Source organism: Scyliorhinus canicula, chromosome 7 (assembly GCF_902713615.1).
Source record: "Scyliorhinus canicula chromosome 7, sScyCan1.1, whole genome shotgun sequence".
Lineage (NCBI taxonomy): Eukaryota > Metazoa > Chordata > Chondrichthyes > Carcharhiniformes > Scyliorhinidae > Scyliorhinus > Scyliorhinus canicula.
The window spans coordinates 39583146-39603684 of NC_052152.1; the positions used below are offsets into that span (position 1 = coordinate 39583146).

The 20539-nt window shown below is 51.6% G+C and overlaps 1 protein-coding gene and 1 pseudogene across 1 annotated transcript in view; both read left to right on the forward strand.

The window, feature by feature from the left end:
- The window catches only part of zpld1a (zona pellucida-like domain containing 1a), a 107832-nt gene that overhangs the window by 56075 nt on the left and 31218 nt on the right, over positions 1 to 20539 (forward strand). The window contains exon 9 of the mRNA XM_038801225.1: positions 14765 to 14879. Coding sequence (XP_038657153.1) covers positions 14765 to 14879 — 115 coding nt within the window. The remainder of the gene's footprint in view (positions 1 to 14764; positions 14880 to 20539) is intronic.
- Positions 8090 to 8418, forward strand: LOC119968601 (annotated as a pseudogene).

Here is a 20539-nt window from a genome sequence, read left to right on the forward strand (position 1 = left end):
CCGCGCTGCAGCGCCCTGGGCCTCCTGGCACGCTTCCCCACCGCCATCCGCCGCTCCCGACCTCCCTCAGGCCTGCGCCGCGGGACACCCCGACAAGTCCACTGGGCCCCGCTGCTATTTTTGTGGGTTCACGAAACACACTCACCCGCGCTGCCCAGCCCGCTCCGCCCTCTGTAAGAGCTGCGGGAAGAAGAGCCACTTCTCCTCCGTCTGCAAGGCCAAAACGGTCGCTGCTGTTCCGCGCAGCGACCAGGGATCCCCCCCTCCGGGCCCTTGCTGGCCCCTCCTGGACGCCGCGCAACTGTCTCCCCCCCCGCCCCCGGGCCCCTGCGCCCGGCCTGTGCGCCTCTCTCTCTCCTCTGGGCCCTCCCGGGCCCCTCCAGGACGCCGCGCCAATCTCTATCCTCCCGCCCCCGGGCCCCTGCGCCCGACCGGTGCGCTTCTCTCTCTCCTTGGGGCCCTTCCGGGCCCCTCCAGCGCACCGCGCAACTCTCCACTCACTGCCCCCGGGCCCCTTCGCCTGGCCTGCGTGCCTCTCTGCCCCCGCTCCCAGCTGCTCCGATCGGCCAGCCGGCACCGCTAACCCCGCTCCCAGCAACCACGAGGGCCCCACGGGCGCCGCCATCTCGGGGCGCCGACTCCACGTGCGGATCCTGGGCGCCGCCATCTTGGGGCCCGACTCCACGTGCGGGTCCTGGGCACCGCCATCTTGGGGGCCCGACTCCACGTGCGGGTCCTGGGCGGCGCCATCCTGGGATCCCAACTCCACGTGCGGATCCTGGGCACCACCTTCCGGGACTGGCACGCAAGGTTCTTCCAGCATCTACTCGGATGACGACGACGAATATGGGTTTTCTCCACGGCTCGCGGCCATTCAGCTCGACCAGTTACGTCCACGCACGCTCGCCAAAACGACAACGCTGATCTATCTCAACGGCCATGAGACGGGCTGCCTGTTGGACTCCGGGAGCACGGAAAGCTTCGTTCACCCTGCCACGGAAGTCGTCCTCCGGATCCCCTCTCCCGACATGACTGGCCGCTCCCGGACCCATCTTGCTCCGGAAGCATGTCCGGGTGCACAAATCCGACCCGTTGGTGGAACAAGTCCAGTTACTCCACGCTAACCCGCAGTATGCGTATGTGGAGTACTCCGACGGCCGGCAGGTCACGGTCTCCCTCCGGGACCTGGCACCCGCCGGCGTGCGGCCTTCCCCCCCTTCACCACAGACCCCCCTGTTTTATTCCCCCCAGCGCCCCACCCAGGCCACCCCTTCCCCACCCATGGCGTCTCCACAGCCAGCTCGGGTGACGGAGACTGTTCAAGGACCATCGCTCCCGGACTCCAGGACGTCAGCGGAACCACCACCATCGGCTGAACCGACGTCACCTACTCCACTGCGGCGGTCTGCCAGAACGTCACGGGCCACGAAAAGACTGATCGAATCGATTTAAATTACAACAGCTCCATGGACTTTGTTGGGACTTTGTGTACTATTGCTAATTGTCTGGGCCAGTGGGAAGCCAAAAATGTAATAAAAGAAAAGAGGAGAAATTTTTTGTTCTCCCGGCTGCTACTCATGCCACCAGTTCTCTCCTCCCCCCCCCCCCCCCCCCCCCCCTGCCCCCGGCTCTCGTTGATACACCCACCACCCCCCCGGCTTCTTTCTCCGCAAGGGGTGAATGTGGTGGTATAAGACCATAAGACATAGGAGTGGAAGTAAGGCCATTCGGCCCATCGAGTCCACTCCGCCATTCAATCATGGCTGATGGGCATTTCAACTCCACCTACCAGCATTCTCCCCGTAGCCCTTAATTCCTCGCGACATCTAGAATTTATCTATCTCTGCCTTGAAGCCATTTAGCGTCCCGGCCTCCACTGCACTCCGCGGCAATGAATTCCACAGGCCCACCACTCTCTGGCTGAAGAAATGTCTCCGCATTTCTGTTCTGAATTTACCCCCTCTAATTCTAAGGCTGTGCCCACGGGTTCTCGTCTCCTCGCCTAACGGAAACAGTTTATTTGCGTCCACCCTTATGATTTGCATAGCTGTCTGCCATTGGTGCAGAACATCGGCTTACCATTGGCCCTGATCGGTCATGTGCCTCTCGACCGATTGGTTGAGACCAGTCATGTGACGGCTCTCCGATTGGTCGAGAGGCTGAGTTAACCACGCCTCCATACCGAGGTATAAATAGTCAGAACGCCCGGCGGTCGTCCATTTATTGTAGTCGACCGCAGGGCTAAGTTCTAGCTTATTAAAGCCTAACTTTTGTACAGCAACTCGTCTCACATGCAATTGATGCCTCATCAGAGGAGTAGGGCTTGAAGTGGTCTTTAATAGGGTCCTCCTTCTTGAGGCTTCCTTGAAGGGGAGGGGGTGGACAATATCCTGTTCCTTATGAGGTTATGCTGTTCTGGTATCCATTTTGCGCAAGTGTACTGCACCAATGTCTGACGTCTATTGGCTAATCCTGGTGTTCCTCTCTCTCTGGTGTAATCTTTCTTTATTCGGGTAAGTAAGGTGCTGATACAATTCTGATATATTTAATTCTAGAGGATGTCCCTTATCCTGTCAGGAGGAGGAGAATTGTATTTTTACCTCGATATCCCATTGGTGGGTGTCTTGGCGATTTTTCTTCTCATTGTCGGTGGGGTTTCCTCGGTGGAAAATGGTTTAAGTTTTCCGGTGATGGCGGGGCCTGAACGGTGCCTCTGATTTGGCTGGAGTGGAGTGAGGTTTGTTGTCTTGTGAGTTCTGGAATGATGCAATAATCCTTGGTTTACTGGCTCCTGTATACGAGAGCGTACACTGCCAAGCCACAACTTATACCGATGGCAGTACCCTGGTGTTTCCCCTTTTTCTGGGGTAACCTTCCATTGCTTGGAGGTCTTGGGATGCTGAGTTAAGTCCCGACTGGTTGTATTTTACCCCACAAACGATCCAGTATATTGCGTGACTCTATTTTTGTTGGCCTGTGGGGGAGAATATGCACCGTGGTGTCAAATGCTCATGGTTTTATCCTGTTACCCTGAGGTGGGCCACTTTTTCTAGTATCCTTATTATCCGTACTAAAGGAGACCCTTTGAATGATTACAATGCTGAACTATTTGTACGAGTATTCGTTGCACGTATATGTGCTGTAATGGTCATTCTGTAAAGTACTAGATTTTGGAGATTTGTTGCATCTTGTGGTTAAATGGAAAATGGAAAACATTCAATAAAAATATTAATTAAAATAAAAAGAAACTAGAATGACAGGTTTAGGCAGGCTTCATGTATTATATTTTTAACTTCCCACCAAATCCAAACTCATTGATTTTTTTTTGGGGGGGGGGAAGTTAAAAATTACCTCCAGCATGTACCCTGCTGAACTATGTCAATATATGGGATGCTTTGGATGTATTTGGAGATTCTGTGAGAGCTCACAACTTATAAATAGTAAATGTTGAGTAAGTTGACAGGCAATAAATTATGGCACATGCAGCTCGTTCATTCAGTCGATATATGGTACCATTAAGTTGCTATTATCTTGCCATGTTCCTCAAAGTATACATCCTCTTCCATGCCTTCTCCAAGACAAATAACTTGAAATTTCTCAGTGATTTCAAACATTGCGATTGGAAAGCAAAGGACATTCCTGGATAGTTAAAAGATCAGTTTGTTTTCTAATCCGATACCTATGCTGATGCCACATAATTGATGAATTTTGGGACCAAAGTAAAGAGTGCTGTTCGTAGAGCGCATTGTCTTCAGATTTAAAACTCCTTTGCTGACCTCTTCCATTCATGCAACAACAACAACCTATATTTATACAGCACATTTAACGTACAGAATGCCCCAACGTGCTTTGCACCTGCATTATTAAACAAAATATCATACTGAGCCACAGAATGGCAGTTCTTTATGCAACTTTGGAGGTGATAAGAACATTTAATCAGGTTGGAGGGCAGCGGGTGTGGCCCCAACATCTGCAACTCACATCCCAATTAAGTCCATGGCGGGAAGGTTTAAAAGACCATGAAGGAGTCCACACCGAGTAGTTCAAAGAAACATAGTTTATTGACAATAACTAGTATATAGATCGCACGGTAAATCCCAACGGGGTCTGTCTTGCCAATACCCAACTGACCGGCTTTATATATCATATGGCTAGACATTGTTTAAAGATCTACCTGCCTACTTAACATGGGATCTCATATTCTGCAAGGTTCATGGGGAAGTTAATTGTTCCCACCACGTAAGGTATTTGTGGGTTATAATATCCTCCCCCTCCCAAAGTCCTCCAACTTCTGTGGGGAGGGTGGGTGGCGGAATCTTTTTACATCTGGTTGGACATCATGCACCCGAGGTACCGGATCGGAAGGCTTGAACCTGGAAAGCGAACGTTGTTCCAAGTGGAACGTTGAGGTGGCTGCTCCACCAGTGGCTGCTGTATTGTTGACTCCCATCGGAGATTTCCGATGCCTGAGTTACCATTTCCGAATATATGTCCACGACCTCAGTGATCTCGGCATTTTTACCTCCTTGGGGCTCTGTTACGGGCTGCAGCAGCATCAGAGTCGGCTGGATGAGAACTTTATGCTCATGAGGAAACTTTTGAAGAATTGATTGTCTGAACCGAATATGATCAAGGTGCTTCCACATGATCTCATCCTCGTCACCAATTTTATAAGACCAAGAAGGAGTCCACACGAGTAGTTCAAAGGAACTTAGGGCAGGATTCTCCAAACCTGGGCCAGGTCGGAGAATCGCGGGGAAGTGGGGGGGGGGGGGATTCACGCGACGCAGCTCCGACGCCGGTCCTCCGATTCTCCGGTGACCGGCGCGACGCCGGTCGGGGGCCGCTCTACGCAATTCTCCGTGCGCAATGGGCCAAGTGACCATCGAGATAGGCCGAGTTCCGCCGGTGCATTCACGTATGGTCCTACCCGGCGGGTCATCCTGTGGGGGGCGGCCTGGTGGGGGGAGGGGGGATCCGACCCCGGGGAGGGCCTCCACGGTGGCCTGGCCCACGATCAGTGCCTACCGATCGGCGGGCCGGCTTATCCTCGTGGGGGCCTATGTTCCTCTGCGCCGGACCCCTGTTGCTTTCCGCCATGTTGCATTGGGGCCGGTGCGGAGAAGGAAACCCATGCACATGCGCGAATACACACCGGCTGTATGTGCATGCGCAGACCCGTGGTGCCCGTTCTGACGCCGGTATCGGCAGCTGGGGCTGCGTGAGTCACTCCAGTGCCGTGCTGGCCCCCTTTAGGGCGCAGGATCGCTGCTCCGAGGGGCCTGTTGACGCCGTCGTAAAATGCTCCGGCGTTTACGACAGCGTCAACACTTAGCCTCAGGATCAGAGAATCCCGCCCTTAGTTTATTTATGTTAATTATTATAAACATTGGATTGAATTGAATTGATTTGTTTATTGTCATGTGTACCGAGGTACAGTGAAAAGTATTTTCCTGCAAGCAGCTCAAATAGATCATTTAGTACATGAAAATAAAAGAAAATTAAAAAAAATACATAATAGGGCAACACAAGGTACAGAATATAAATACATAGACACTGGCATTGGGTGAAGCATACAGGGGTGTGGTATTAATCAGGTCAGTCCAAAAAAGGACCATTCAGGAGTCTAGTAACAGCAGGGAAGAAGCTGTTTTTGAGTCTGTTCATGTGTGTTCTCAGACTTTTTTATCTCCTGCCCGATGGAAGAAGTTGGAAGAGTGAGTAAGCCGGGTGGGAGGGGTCTTTGATTATCATGCCCGCTTTCCCAAGGCAGCAAGCAGTGTAGATAGAGTCAATGGATGGGAGGCAGGTTGGCATGATGGACTGGGCTGTGTTCACAACTCTCTGAAGTTTCTTGCGGTCTTGGGCCAAGCAGTTTCCATACAAGGCTATGATACAGCCAGATAGGATGCTTTCTCTGGAGCATCTGTAAAAGAGTCAGTGTGGACATGACAAATTTGGAAGTATAGGCGCTGTTGTGCTTTCTTGGTGGTAGTGTCAAGCTGGGTGGACCAGGACAGATTTTTGGTGATGTGCACCACTAGAAATTTGAATCTGTCAATCACCTCCATCTTGGCCCCATTGATGCAGACAGGGGTGTGTACAGTACTTTGCTTCCTGAAGTCAATGACCAGCTCTTTAGTTTTGCTGGCATGAGGGATAGATTATTGTCGTTGCACCACTCCACTAGGTCCTCTATCTCCTTCCTGTATTCTGATTCATCGTTGTTCGAGATCTTACCCACTATGGTCGTGTCGTCAGCAAACTCGTAGATGGAATTGGAACCAAATTTTGCCACGCAGTCGTGGGAGTATAGTAGGGGGGTAAGCACGCAGGCTTGCCAGGCCCCGGTATTGAGGACAATCGTGGAGGAGGTGTTGTTGTTTATTGTTACTGATTGTAGTCTGTGGGTCAGAAAGTCAAGGATCCAGTTGCAGTGTGAGGAGCCAAGTCCAAGGTTTTGGAGCTTTGATATGAGCTTGGCTGAGTTTATGGTGTGGAAGGCGGAGCTATAGTCAATAAATAGGAGTCTTATGCAGGAGTCCTTGTGATCGAGATGCTCTAGGTATGAGTGTAGGGCCAGGGAGATGGCGTCTACTGTGGAATGGTTGTCGTGGTATGCGTATTGCAGTGGATCTCGGCATTCTGGGAGTATGGAGTTGATGCGCTTCATGACCAACCTCTCGAAGCACTTCATTGCGATTGATGTCAGGGCCACCTGTTGGTAGTCATTGAGCACGTTGCTTGGTTCTTCTTTGGCACCGTTTATGATGGTGGTCTTCTTGAAGCAGGTGAGGACCTCAGTGTGGAATAGGGACAGGATGAAGATCTCCGCGAACTCATCTGACAGCTGGTCCACGCAGGCTCTGAGTGCATGACCAGGGATTCAATCCGAACACGTCGCCTTCCGAAGATTCACTTTCAGGAAGGCCGATCTGACTTCGGAAGCTGTGACGGCGGGTCTGGGTGTGTTCTGGCTGCTGGAGCACTCGAAAGCGGATCGATGGTTTCCTGCTCGAACCAAACATAGATTGCATTGAGTTCATCAGGGGTGCACTGCTGCTGGAGATACTGCTCGGCTTCACTTTGTAGTCCGTTATGTTGTTTAGGCCTTGCCACAACGCTAGTCTGTGACTCTAGCTTGGTCTGGTATTCTCTCTTGGCATCCCGGATGGCTTTGCGGAGGCCATACCTCTGTCTTGCCGGCGTCTAACTGGCTGGCTTTATATATGATACAACTAGACAATGTTTTGAGATCTCTGCCCCATAAATGGGAGGAATCATGCAAATTGCAGAGGATCTAAGCATTCTGGGAGTATAGAGTTGATGCGCTTCATGACCAACCTCCCGAAGCACTTCATTACGATTGATGGCAGGGCCACCGGACGGTAGTCATTGAGGCACGTTGCCTGGTTCTTCTTTGGCACCTGTATGTCAAAGGTTTATGAGGAAGTTAATTGTTCCCACCCCGTAAGGTACTTGTGAGTTACAACAAGGCCTGTGGACAGCCTTCTCAATCCTAGGGAACACCTCCTACCATCACTTGCCTGAGTTGAGAGATTCCAACAAAGGTCTCAGCCTTGAATGGGTGTATTTTCTGCAGCAGCCACAGCAGCTGGGCAGAAGAGCTTCTGGCCTCCTATGGTGGCCCATCTGCATCTAGGCCAGCAATCTTCAAAGTCGGGGACGCGACCCGAGGGTTGGTTCGTTGGCGTGTGTCGGGAGGGTCGCGGAGCCGTCCGTTGCGGTGCTCCCGATTGCGCAGATTCACGTGCAACAGCCGCAGCAGCCGGCTTTTAACTATGCCGGCTGTGAGCGGCCTTTTTACCATATTTTTTTTAAATCGGCCACACTGCGCGTGCATGCCCGCTCATCGGTGCGTATGCGCAGAGTTTCCGCATGCGCACCGATGAGTGGGCATGCATGCGCAGTGTGGCCGTATTTTCTTTATATGGTAAAAAGGCTGCTCGCAGCCAGCATAGTTAAAAGCTTCGTGCCCGGTTCTTCGGAATGAAGCTAAGGCCGAGTTTCTCCCCCCCCCCCCCCCAGCGACTAGCACCATCGGGCCCACCCACAGCGATCCAGCGCCATGCCTTCCATCTCGGAACTCGCCTGTATCTACAGCACGCTCACCCTGCTCGACGACGAGGTCACTGTTACCGAAGACAACTCAATGCCCTGATTAAAACAGCTGGTGTGACCATTGCACCTTTCTGGCCTAGTCTGTTTGCCAAGGCATTGGCTAATATTGACGTCAATAGTCTGATCTGCAACGTTGGTGCTGGTAGCAGTGCCCCAGCTGCTGCAGCAGTTGTTTCCCCCGCTGCCCCCATTGCTGCTGAAGAGAAAAAGGAAGAGAAGAAACAGGAAGAATCTGCAGAGTCTGACGATGACATGGGCTTTGGTCTCTTTGATTAAACTTGTCGTGCAAAAACATTGTTACAATTTACAAAAAGTAAATAAAAATTGAATATAAGAGCTGGCTGCTGCGGCTGAAGACCGCAATCGGAGACGCAGAAGATTTTTAAAAAAATTCTAGGTAATCTTCCTGCCTGAGGAAGGAGGCAGAGAGCAGGTCACGGCCCCCGATCATCGCAATCACGTGCTTTGGGCGTGATTGCGATTCCTCCATTTTGTCAGCAGCAAACAAGGTAAGAGAAAATGGTGGGTCGCGAAGGTCGGCCAGCGTGGGTCGCAAAGGTCAGCCGGCGTGGGTTGTGAAGGTCGGCCGGCGTGGGTCGCGAAGGTCGGCCGGCATGGGTCCCGAAGGTTGGCAGTTTGTAACAATGGGTCCACGGAAAAAAAGTTTGAAAAACACTGATCTAGGCAAAAGAAAAATCTGGGTCTGGATTCTCCGACCACCCGCTGGGTCAGCGAATCGCTGCGGGCCGGCGTGAAACCCGCCCCCGTCGGCCGCCGAATTTCCAGAACCGGATATTCAGCGGGAGCGGGAATCACGCCACGCCAGTTGGCGTCCCCCCACCCCCCGCCGATTCTCCATCCCGTGATGGGCCGAAGTCCCGCTGCTGTAATGCCTCTCCCGCTGGCGTGAATCAAACCACCTCCCTTACCGGTGGGACTGGCGGCGCGGGCGGGCTCCGGGCTCCTGGGGGGTGGCGCGGGGGGGTCTGGCCCCGAGGGGTGCCCCCACGGTGACCTGGCCCGCGATCCCACCAATCCGCGGGCGGGCCTATGCCGTGGGGGCACTCTTTTCCTTCCGCGTCGGCCATAGCCTTCGCGATGGCTGACGCGGAAGTGACCCCCTCTCTGCGTATGCGCGGGGTGACGTCAGCAGCCGCTGACGCTCCGACACATGCGCGGACTTCCGGCGAAGTCCCTTCGGCCCCAGCTGGCGTGGCACCAAAGGCCTTCCACGCCAGCCGGTTGGACGGGAACCACTCCGGCGCGGCCCTAGCTCCTCAAGGTGAGGGCTTGGCCCCTAAAGGTGCAGATGGGCGGCCCGACGCCGGAGTGGTTCACACAACTCCATCCCGCCGGGACCCCCCGCCCCCGATTTATAGTGGGATGTTGGTCCATTTAAGAATGAAGTTTCTCTGAAAGATTTCTAGGAAAGCACCTAGCTTCCAGTAACTGATCATGTGGTCATGTTACCTGGATAATAAACAATAAACTAGTAAAGGGTCAACGAGAAGCTAAATATAGGGGTGAGTAGATTGTGGGGGTGGTTCTGGTTTCAATGAGCATTTTAGTTTTTAGTTTTAGCAAAATCTGGCTGCAGAGCAAAGAACATCTCTTTCCAGCAGAGCTCATTTGAAATTTGATGCACTGGCTAAAAGAGTTTGATCTTCGTTTTAAGCAAAAGACTCCTAACAGTGAGTTACTTCTGGGATAGCCAAGTGGAGAAAAGATGAAGAGGGCTGGATTTTCTGATTCTGGGGCTATGTCCCCACGCCAGCATGGGAATGGTGGTGTTTTACACCAGAAAAACTGGCGCAAAAACGACACCGATCCCCATTTTACTGGGAGCTAGCAGGACGGCAGCGTGGAGCACGCAGTTCTAGGTGCCGACACGCACCGGAGAATTGCTAGGTCCATAGCCGTGCATGCGCAAGGCGGCAGCCTGCAATAGCCATGCTGTGCTGCATGGCGGAGGCCGCTCACGGACCTGGCCCGTGAAATAGTTTCCCCCCCCCCCCTTCAGCCGGCTCGCGAGGCACGGACTGGTCCACCACAGTGCCCTCAGCCCTGAATAATGTCCCCGCCCCGCCCGCGGATCGGCCCTTCCCAACTGTGGTAGCGCTGGACTGAGTCCGCAGCTGCCGCGCTGGGTTCCTGGCGGATGAGACAACATGTGGCCCGCACCATCGGGAACTCTGCCGGTTGGGGACGGAGCATCGGGGTCGGGACTCGGGCAATGGCCTGAGGCTGTTGATACGTGGCACATCGTACTCCTAGAGTACGGGCTGGTTTAGCTCAGTGGACTAGACAGCTGGTTTGCCAGCAGCGTGGGTTTAATTCCCGTACCAGTTAAGCATTCTGAATTCTCTCTGTGTACCAGAACAGGCGCTGGAATGTGGCAACTAGGAGCTTTTCACAGTAACTTTATTGCAGTGTTAATGTCAGCCTACTTGTGACAATAAAGGTTATTTATTTATTTTATTTTTAGAGTACACCACTTTGGAGGGGGCGGAGCATCGTAAAAGCAGCGCCGCCCCAGATTCGGTCGGGAAATGTGATTCTCCGGCCATTCACCGAACATAGAACATAGAACAGTACAGCACAGAACAGTCCCTTCGGCCCTACTCAAACCCACGTATCCACCCTATACCCGTAACCCAAACAACCCCCCCTTAACCTTACTTTTTTTTAGGACACTACGGGCAATTTAGCATGGTCAATCCACCTAACCCGCACATCTTTAGACTGTGGGAGGAAACCGGAGCACCTGGAGGAAACCCACGCACACACGGGGAGGACGTGCAGACTCCGCACAGACAGTGACCCAGCCGGGAACCGAACCTGGGACCCTGGAGCTGTGAAGCATTTACGCTAACCACCATGCTACCGTGCTGCCCATGTCATGATTTCGGTGTCGGCGTGATTTCGGTGTCGGCGCCCGGAAAATCCAGCCCAGAGTTTTAGATACAAGACTCCAGAGTTAAAGACTGCTAGAACCAAAAATGTTCTAACCAAAAGTAGCTACTTTTGGGCAGCACAGTAGCACAAGTGGATAGCACTGTGGCTTCACAGCACCAGGATCCTAGGTTTGATTCCCTGCTGGGTCACTGTCTGTGCGGAGTCTGCACGTTCTCCCCGTGTCTGCGTGAATTTCCTCCTAGTGCTCCAGTTTCCTCCCACAGACCAAAGACGTGCGGGTTGGATTGGCCATGATAAATTGCCCTTAGTGACCGAAAAGGTTCGGTGGGTTTATTGGGTTACGGGGATAGGGTGGAAGTGAGGGCATAAGTGGGTCGGTGCAGACTCGATGAGCCGAATGGCCTCCTTCTGCACTGCATGTTCTATGTACTCTCAAGACAATAGGAATACCTCTGTTGAATAAGGAGTCTATTTCAGTGGAATGGTTGGGTGAGATTTGGAGGGAAAACCTTGCCAGATATAAGCGGAAGGCCCAATAAATCTCAACCTTTATATGAATCTTTGAAACAGTACTCAGACCAAGTTTACCTTCCAATATCTGATAAGTTTCTGATTTAAATTATTGGAGGCGAAGTCATGTGGATTTAGAGGGCAAATTGAATAAGAAGTTTGGCTTAAAGTATAAGCTGGATGGCAGTGTATGCTGTGAGGAGGATGCAAAGAGGCTGCAGGATTTGGAAAGGCTCGCTGAGTGGGCAAGTACTTGGAAAATGCAATATAATATGGGTAAATGTGAGGTTATCCACTTTGATGGCTAAAACAGGAAGGCAGATTATTATCTGAATGATGGTTGTTTACTGTGGTAGTCACCACTGTTGTATTATATTGTATATATTGGTATCACGGTGAGGCCCCTGTACTACAGGTACGGGGGTAGATCCCTGCCTGCTGGCTCCGCCCAGGAGGCAGAGTATAAATGTGTGTGCTCTCCGAACAGCAGCTATTTTGCCAGCTGCTCTAGGAGGCCACACATCCCTGTGTAATAAAGCCTCGATTACTCTCTACTCTCGTCTCGTCGTAATTGATAGTGCATCACTTAGGAAAACGGGAAGTGCAACGAGACCGGGTGTCATGGTGGAACAGTTGCTGAAGGTTGGCATGCAGGTACAGCAGGTGGTGAGGAAAATTAATGCTGGCCTTCATAGTGAGAGGATTTGAGTACAGGAGTAGGGATGACTTGCTGCAGTTACACAGGGCATTGGTGAGGCCACACCTTGGGTATTGTGTGCAGTTTGATCTCTTAGTTTGAGGAAAGACATTCTTGTTATTTAGTGTGTCCAACAAAGGTTCACCTAAATGCCGAAGCAGCAGGACTGACATATGAAGAAAAACTGGATTGACTGGGCTTGTATTCACTGGAGTTTAGAAGAATGAGAGGGGATCTCACAGAAACATAGAAAATCCCGATGGGACTGGACAGGATAGAATGGAAGAATGTTCCCTACTTTGGGACTAGGGATCACAACCTAAGAATAAGGGTTAAGTCATTCAGACTGAGATGAGGAAGAGCTTCTTGTCTCAGACAGTTATGAACTTGCGGAATTCTCTACTGCAGAAAGCTGTTGGCCAGTTCGTTGGATATATTCAAGAGAGTGCTGGACGTGGCTCTTGCAGCTAAAGGGATCAAAGCGGGAGTGGGATACTAAATTTGCATGATCGACGATGGTCATATTGAATGGTGGTGCATGCTTGAAGGGTTGAATGGTCTGCTCCTGAACCTATTTTCTATGTTTCTATGGGCTGGATTCTCCGATTCTGGGGCTATGTACCTACGGCGCCAAGGAACGGTGCCGTTTTACGCCAGAACAAATGGTGCAAAACGGCCACCGATTCCCATTTTGCTGGGGGCTAGCATGCCGGCAGCGTAGAGCACCCGTCTCTAGCTGCCGATATGCCCCAGAGAATTGCCGGGTCCATGGCCGCGCAAGCGCACGGAGGCGGCCTACAGCAGCCGCGCCGTGCTACATGGCGGAGGCCGCTCGCGGACTCGGCCCGCAAAATAGTACCCCCCTTTGGCTGGCTCGCGTGCCCCGGACCACCCTGCACAGTGCCACCAGCTCTGGATAATGTCCCCCAACGCCCGCGGATTGGCCCTCCCCCGCAGCCGCCATGTCGCGTTCGGGGACGCGGGCCTCAAGCCGTCGACATGTGGCGCGGTGTACTCCACGTGAGCCAGCGGAGCATCGCAAAAGCGGAGCCACCCGCGATTTGGTTGCAAACTTGGATTTTCCGGCCAGTCGCCAAATGCAATTTCAGTGTCGGCCACCGGAGAATCCAGCCCTATGTTAGCTCTGGGGCCGCGAAACGTGGGGCCGGCTGCTATCTTGTTGGCTGGGATGGAGTGTGTCGGGAGTGAAGTGTGTATATGTGGTTGCAGCTTGTAGGCCTCCTGAATGTCAATCGTGAACCGGCGAATCTGACACCATTTCTCATTAGAAACGATTGTGTTCCACATGGCGCCGGTGCTAGCCCCTTAACAGTAGCAGAATCGGTCCAAGTGCGGCACCAGATTTGATGTTGTGTAAGTCATCGAATTCAGCGTTGGCGTCAACACTTCGGGCTGGATTCTCCGATTTTGAGGCTATGTCTGGAGTATGTGTCTAGTCTTATGACCAAAAGGTTGGCGCCACCCGACACCGATGCGCCACCCGGTGGGGGGCAAGCAGCCGCGCCACGTAAAGTCCTCCTGCTTTGCCTGCCGATGCGGACGGAGAATTGCCGCATCCACAGCCGCGCATGTGCACAGCGGCGACCTGCAGCAGTCGCGCCGTACAACATGACGCTGGCCACGCGCGGACTGGCCTGCCAGATAGTGCCACCCCCGAACCACCCCTACCAGTCCCCCCAGCCCCAGCCAGTGGAATGGTTCCCCTATCCCCGACTGTAGTGGTGTTGGAAACTGTCCGCATACCGCTACGTGAGGTCCATGAAAACCGTGAACACACGCGACCCACGCCGTCGGGAGGAGCATCGGGAGAGGGCCTCAGGTGAAGTCCTGAGGCCGTCCCAAGGCGTCGTGAGGCGTACTCAACAATGACGGCATTTTTGAGGTGGCGAAGGTGAAAAACAGCGACGCACCCGATTTCGGCGTAAAAACAGATTCTCTGGCCAATCACCGAACGCAATTTCGGAGTCGGCAATCGGAGAATCCAGCCCTTAGTCGCAGAAACGGAGAATCCCACCCAGGATCCATGAAAACCTGATAGTAGAAGAGAATTATGAAATAGATGGTAGATAATAGGAAGAAGTCCTACGTTATGGAGAGATAATGATGGCTTGGGTAGGGTGGAGTCAGCAATGGAGCATTGATGAGTTGCTGTCTCAGTTTGGAAACAGGTGTCGCGAGTGAAGTGCAGAAGCTATTTGAGAGTGGAGTTATCGGAGATATTTTCACAGTGATATAGATCCAGGAGGTATATAGAAGTTCCACAGGAACAATGAACAATATTCCTACTTTCTTTGGGTCAACTTTAGCCAGCTGATCCATTAAGGTTGTCTTCCAATTTGTGTAATTTTATTTTCAGTTACTCTTAACCTCAAACATTTCAGAATGCACAATGAAACATGGTCCATTAGACACTAATTCACATCACTGGAAGTATCATCAATGTCTACTGAGTAAATTATTTTTGATTTCAATTGACAGAATTGCTACAAGAGGAAACGAAGAGACATAATGGAGGTCACTACCACAATCCCTCGCAGTTCCACTGGGAATGCAATCATTACTGCAGGACCTATTATCACCAGGAGCGAAAGTGGTAAGGTTAATCTGCTATAATCCAGCAACAAACATTAGTAACGAGTGTTAAGTTCAGATTTCATGTGATCGTATCTTATGGCATGAGGATAGAAAGTACTGTTTGCAATAGTAGCAGATGAACTCTTCGAGGGTAATTTTATGAGAGGGGTTACGCACAAGCCATATTCAAAATTGGGTATGCACTGCATATGATTTTCCAACTAAATAGCTTTGAAATGATGATGATGGCTGCCAATCACTGTTATTTAGTGGGCAGCACGGTAGCATGGTGGTTAGCACAATTGCTTCACAGCTCCAAGGTCCCAGGTTCGATTCCCAGCTTGGTTCACTGTCTGTGCGGAGTCTGCACGTTCTCCCCGTGCGTGCGTGGGTTTCCTCCGGGTGCTCCGGTTTCCTCTTACAGTCCAAAGATGTGCAGGTTAGGTGGATTGGCTATGCTAAATTGCCCTTAGTGTCCAAAATTGCCCTTAGTGTTGGATGGGGTTACTAGGTTATGGGGATAGGGTGGAGATGTGGGCTTGGGTAGGGTGCTCTTTCAAAGAGTCGGTGCAGACTCAATGAGCCGAATGGACTCCTTCTGCACTGTAAATTCTATGATTCTATGATTTCACTATGTCACTAATTGGCCAGATTTTGCTCCCAGTGGCAAACAAATGCATTTGTATCACTTGCACTTGGCTCTAGACTTTGGGCGGAATTCTCCAACCCACCGGGGGGTCGGAGAATCGCTCGGGGCCGGCGTTAATCCCGCCCCCGCCGTGGCCCGAATTCTCCGCCACCCTGGAATTGGCGGGGGTGGGAATCACGCAGCGCCGGTCGGCGGGCCCCCCGCAGCGATTCTCCGGCCCGCGATGGGCCGAAGTCCCGCCGCTGACAGGCCGTTCCTGCCGGCGGGAATCAAAGCACGTCTGGTGCCGACGGGATTGGCGGCGTGGGCGAGGCGATCTGGCCCTGGGGGGTGCCCCCAAGGTGGCCTGGCCCGCGATCGGGGCCCACTGATCGGCGGGCGGGCCTGTGCCTTGGGGGCACTCTTTTTCTCCCGCTCCACCATGGCCTTCACCATGGCGGGGGTAGAAAAGAACCCCCTCTGCTGCGCATGTGCCGGTATGACGTCAGCAGCCGCTGACGCACCGGTGCATGCGCGGATTTCCGTCGGCCGGCGAAGGCCTTTCGGCCCCGCCTGGCGGGGCGCCAAAGGCCATTCGCGCCGGCCGGCAGAGCGGGAGCCACTCCGGCGCGGGCCTAGCCCCTAAAGGTGCGGAGAATTCCGCACCTTTGGGGAGGTCCGACGCCAGAGTGGTTCCCGCCACTCTGTCCCGTCAGGACCCCCCACCCCGCCGGGTAGGGGAGAATCCCGGCCTTTGTTATGATGCTTGATCAGACCATTACATTTTTGGTAGGATTCAGTTAAGGACTGTTTTGTTTAACGTAGACAACATTTTGAGATTCAAGATACTTGCTCAGTGAATAAAGCCACAAGATCCCACGGGTTTTGAACAAACAAAAATAAACTTTGCTATATGAGGTCAGAAAGATAAAACCATTTGCAATATCTATTTATACTCGAACATTCAGTGTTAATATAAGGTACATGTGAATTAACAGGCAAACTGTGGTCAAACATACCACACCACACAGTTATTTGCAAATGCAGCCAAGAGCGAGTCCAAAGATTCTTCAACAACCCACCCAGATGTCACAATGTGAATTAACCAATCTCACTGAAGCTTGGCTCTCTCACGTGGGACGTCTGTCTTCATTTTCAAAGATTTTGCCTTGCAATTCTCTACCTCGTGCACAACTCATTGTGCATTTCCAACAGGATCATGCCGCTGATCGTCTGGTCTGTGGTCAGCTTTCTTGAAGACTGGTTTCCAAGCCTGTCATTTGTGCCTTAGCCTTTTGGTGCGATGCAGCCTGAAGACTGGTGTCCTTGCTGGCCATGCCTGCGTCACCAGCTTCAGCGTCACCACTTTAATTTGTATCCTTATGCGATGCATTTTGTTGCTGCATCCTTGTGTACAATCTGACGTCACCAGATGTTTTTGTGTCTTTACGCGATGCTTTTGCTGCTGCGTTATTATGTATTCTCCAGCCTGTCGGCCACATTGCCGATGTCTTCTTGCTTGGTGTCATCAGTGGGATACATGATATGCCCCACTCTCCTTCTCTTTCTCTTTTCGTTTTGAAAGCGATTCTGTAACTGAGTTTATGACTGCTCCTCTTTTTTTGCTTGGCTTTGGAAGCACCATCTTGCAGCCGGCCTGCGCCATGGAAGCAGTAGCTTTTTGATCGTGCTTCTGAGGGATTGTGCGGTCGCGGTCAAGTCTGCACCTTCAATGGCTGGCTGCAGAACCTCGCACTCTGGTGTTTGGGGTGGATTGTACTCTCCAACGTTGGGTGTTGTCCCGACATCCTGTGTTTGAGCCCAATACGGTGGCTCCTCGTCACTCAAAATTACTATGCAAAATCATTTGTTCCTGAAGAACCCAGTGGTGGCTCAACCTTGTCTTGTAATATGGTGTGTGATGGCTCATCCTCGTCTTGTACTACGATATACATATCGTTTGTCATCATAGAACTTTCGATTGATACAGCCATCTGCTCCTCTAACTCATCTTTCAAAGGAGTGGCCTCGAGCAATGGGGAGTGCAGTGCTGGAACCATTTCATAGGCCTGAGTTGACTTTCCGTATGTCTCTGGAGCCAGTTTCTCTAAGAGGGGAATTATATCTTCCGTGATTAATTTGTTCACAGCTGAGTCGTGTGCCTCCGAAGTGTCTGCTACTGCAATCTCACTTTCCATCTCTGCGGGCACCATCTCAGAGCGTTCGCACTTCTCAGTGTCCTGTGCAGTCTGGGCATCCCTTGTGATCACCTCGTCATTCCCGCAAAACCACCGCTTCACGAGCTTCCTCATCTAGTTTACCATCACTCTCGTGAAAAAACCTGAATAGCATTTCATAGTCATCCTCATCTGGCTCACCCTCCAAGCTTTTACTTTCTTCATCGTATTCATGGCCTTCGTGGTTATCATCATAGTTTTCATCATCGGAGTCTATATCATCTGCAAAGACTTCTCCTGCAAAATACAGCATTGCAGAGGGGAATTATGTGTTTGCGCAGGAGGCAACCAATTTCAAAGTTAGCAGTGAGTTTTGCAGCGGAACCTTTATTCAACACTCCATTTTGTGGAACTTCAGGAGAACTGAAAAAAGAGAAGAATGACTCATTTGGTGCAGTTTTCATAACTGCTTTACGAGTGCTCCGACCCTTATGCTTCGGCTTTGTTTTAATAGTTTTTAGTGTGACATTTGTTTTCTTTTTTCCAGTTGATCTGGCACCCTGTGCATCCTGTGATTTCTGGTTCTTCGAAGAATGAAGGTACAAAATGTCAGGCCGCGATTCCAGCTGGTATACTTTTGTAATCGCCTCATTTGTAAAATACTCATTCGGCTCTAACTTAAACTCCAAAGTGAAGCATATTGGCTGTTCACGTTCTGAACATTTAACATTCACATCTTGTAGATGCTTTAATATGGGCTCACCATGCTCCTGTGTCACACCACTGAGCATATACATCTTCTTGAAGACTGTTAACCAGAAGTCTGGAATTTCCTTTAGCTCTTCCATCTCTTCATCTGATTTGTAGTCCGCCTCGACTTTCGCTTGCTTATCATCAAATAACTGCGCCAGCATATCTCATTGAGATTTGTAGTATTCGTCTAGCCACTCGCTGTCTGGAACGTACTGCCGCTCAATGAAGTTTAGGGCCTCACACACATCCGCTTCTATGATGGACTCACTTTTCATATCCACAATGGAAAATGGTACCATATACATTGTGTCGTGCGCGCAATATTCAAGCTCACATTCACCCAACATCTCAATCTCCATCTTACCGTAGTGTATCGGTAGTATTGGTTGATCGACAACTTTCGGCTGAACGTGCAACCAGTGCAAATCGGACAGACTGAGGAGGTTGGCTCTCATTCCCATGTCGAGATTGCAATTTACCAATGTGTCAAACTAAAGTTTTCCATCTGTTTTTTTGGGGAAATCTTTTTATTGCCATTTCTCATATTTATAAACAGTTGTGTATGTACATTACATTTTTCTTGCCCATGATAATTTACTATATTGTACAGAGAGGTTTATTTTGTCCTTCATTTAACTGGCTCTATGTACATTTTGTTGCACTCTGGATCGGTCTATAGTTTCCCCCCTTCCACATTCCCCCCTCCCTTCCTCCCTGTGGTGGTCACCACTAACTGTATTAGATGTAGTACGGTAAGGCTCCTGTACTAGAGGTACATGGGTAAATCCCTGCCTGCTGGCTCCGCCCAGTAGGCGGCGTATAAATGTGTGTGCTCGCCGGAGCTGCTCCCATTCTGGCAGCAGCTATAGGAGGCCACACATCTTTGCTCAATAAAGCCTCGATTATTCACTACTCTCGTCTTTGTAGTAATTGATAGTGCATCACTCCCCCACCCTCCCCTTTGGCTTCAGCGCCCCTCCTCTCTCCTCTTCTCTTGTGGTTTCCCCACCTTTCTTCCGCCTCCCCAGTCTGGAGCCGTGGATGGTGCTGCCCATCGCCAGCAAAGCAGGATTGTCCTGCGTGCGATTAGGGAAGTGAAAGCAAGGGCGTTAGCCCCCTTTCCCATGTGTAACTCTGGTTGCTCCAATACCCTGAAGAGTGCCACTATTGGGCATGGCTTCACCCTTACCCTCACAACCTTGGACATTGCCTCGGAGAAGGCTGTCAGAACACAGCAAGTTTGGGACAAGCCCAAAACATGTGGCTGTGGTTGGCCGGGCCCCTCTGGCAAAGCTCACATTTTTCCTCCGCCTCCGGGAAGAACCTGCTCATTCGGGTTCTGTGAACCATTTTGAGCTGCATTAGGCTGAGCCTTGCGCAGAAAGAGGTGGAGTTTGCCCTGCTCAGTGCTTCGCTCCAGAGTCTCCATCCTACTTCTGTCCCCAGTTCGTCCTCCATTTTTGTCTGGTCTCATCCAGTGGTGTTCAAGCTCTGTCCAGTAGCTGTCTGTATATTTTCCCACATAGCCCCCCCTTCTCGCTGCTTGTGCCTATTAGGTCCTCTAGTAGTGTGTTTTCTGGGGCCCCGGGGTACCCTACTGTCTCTTTGCGGAGGAAGTGTTTCTTTGGAGGTGTCTCAATTCCTGTCCTTTTGCTAGTTTCCACTTCCTCGTCTGTTCATCCAGTGTCGCCAGTCTGCACCCAACATAGAAGTCCCTGACCGTCAGTGTGCCCCCGTCCCACCTCCATGTTTTGAAGGTGGTATCTAGCAGATGGAAATCTGTGATTGTCGCATATGGGGGCCATGGGGGACATTTTGGTTATCCTGAAGTGCTGTCTCAACTGGGTCCACGTTCTCAGCGTGGCCGCTACCACTGGGCTCGTTGTGTATCTTGTTGAGGAGGATGGAAGTGCTGCTGTACCCTGGGCCCGGAGGGTTGTTCCTTTCCAGGATGCCTCCTCCATTTGTACCCAATCTGGGTCGGGTTCTTGTACCCATCCCCTCACTCTTTCTGCCGTTGCTGCCCAGTGGTAGTATTGTTGGTTTGGTAAGGCCAAGCCCCCTTTGCAGTGTCTGTTTGGGAATTCTCGGGTTCTTACAAACCCCCCCTCCCCCCCCCCC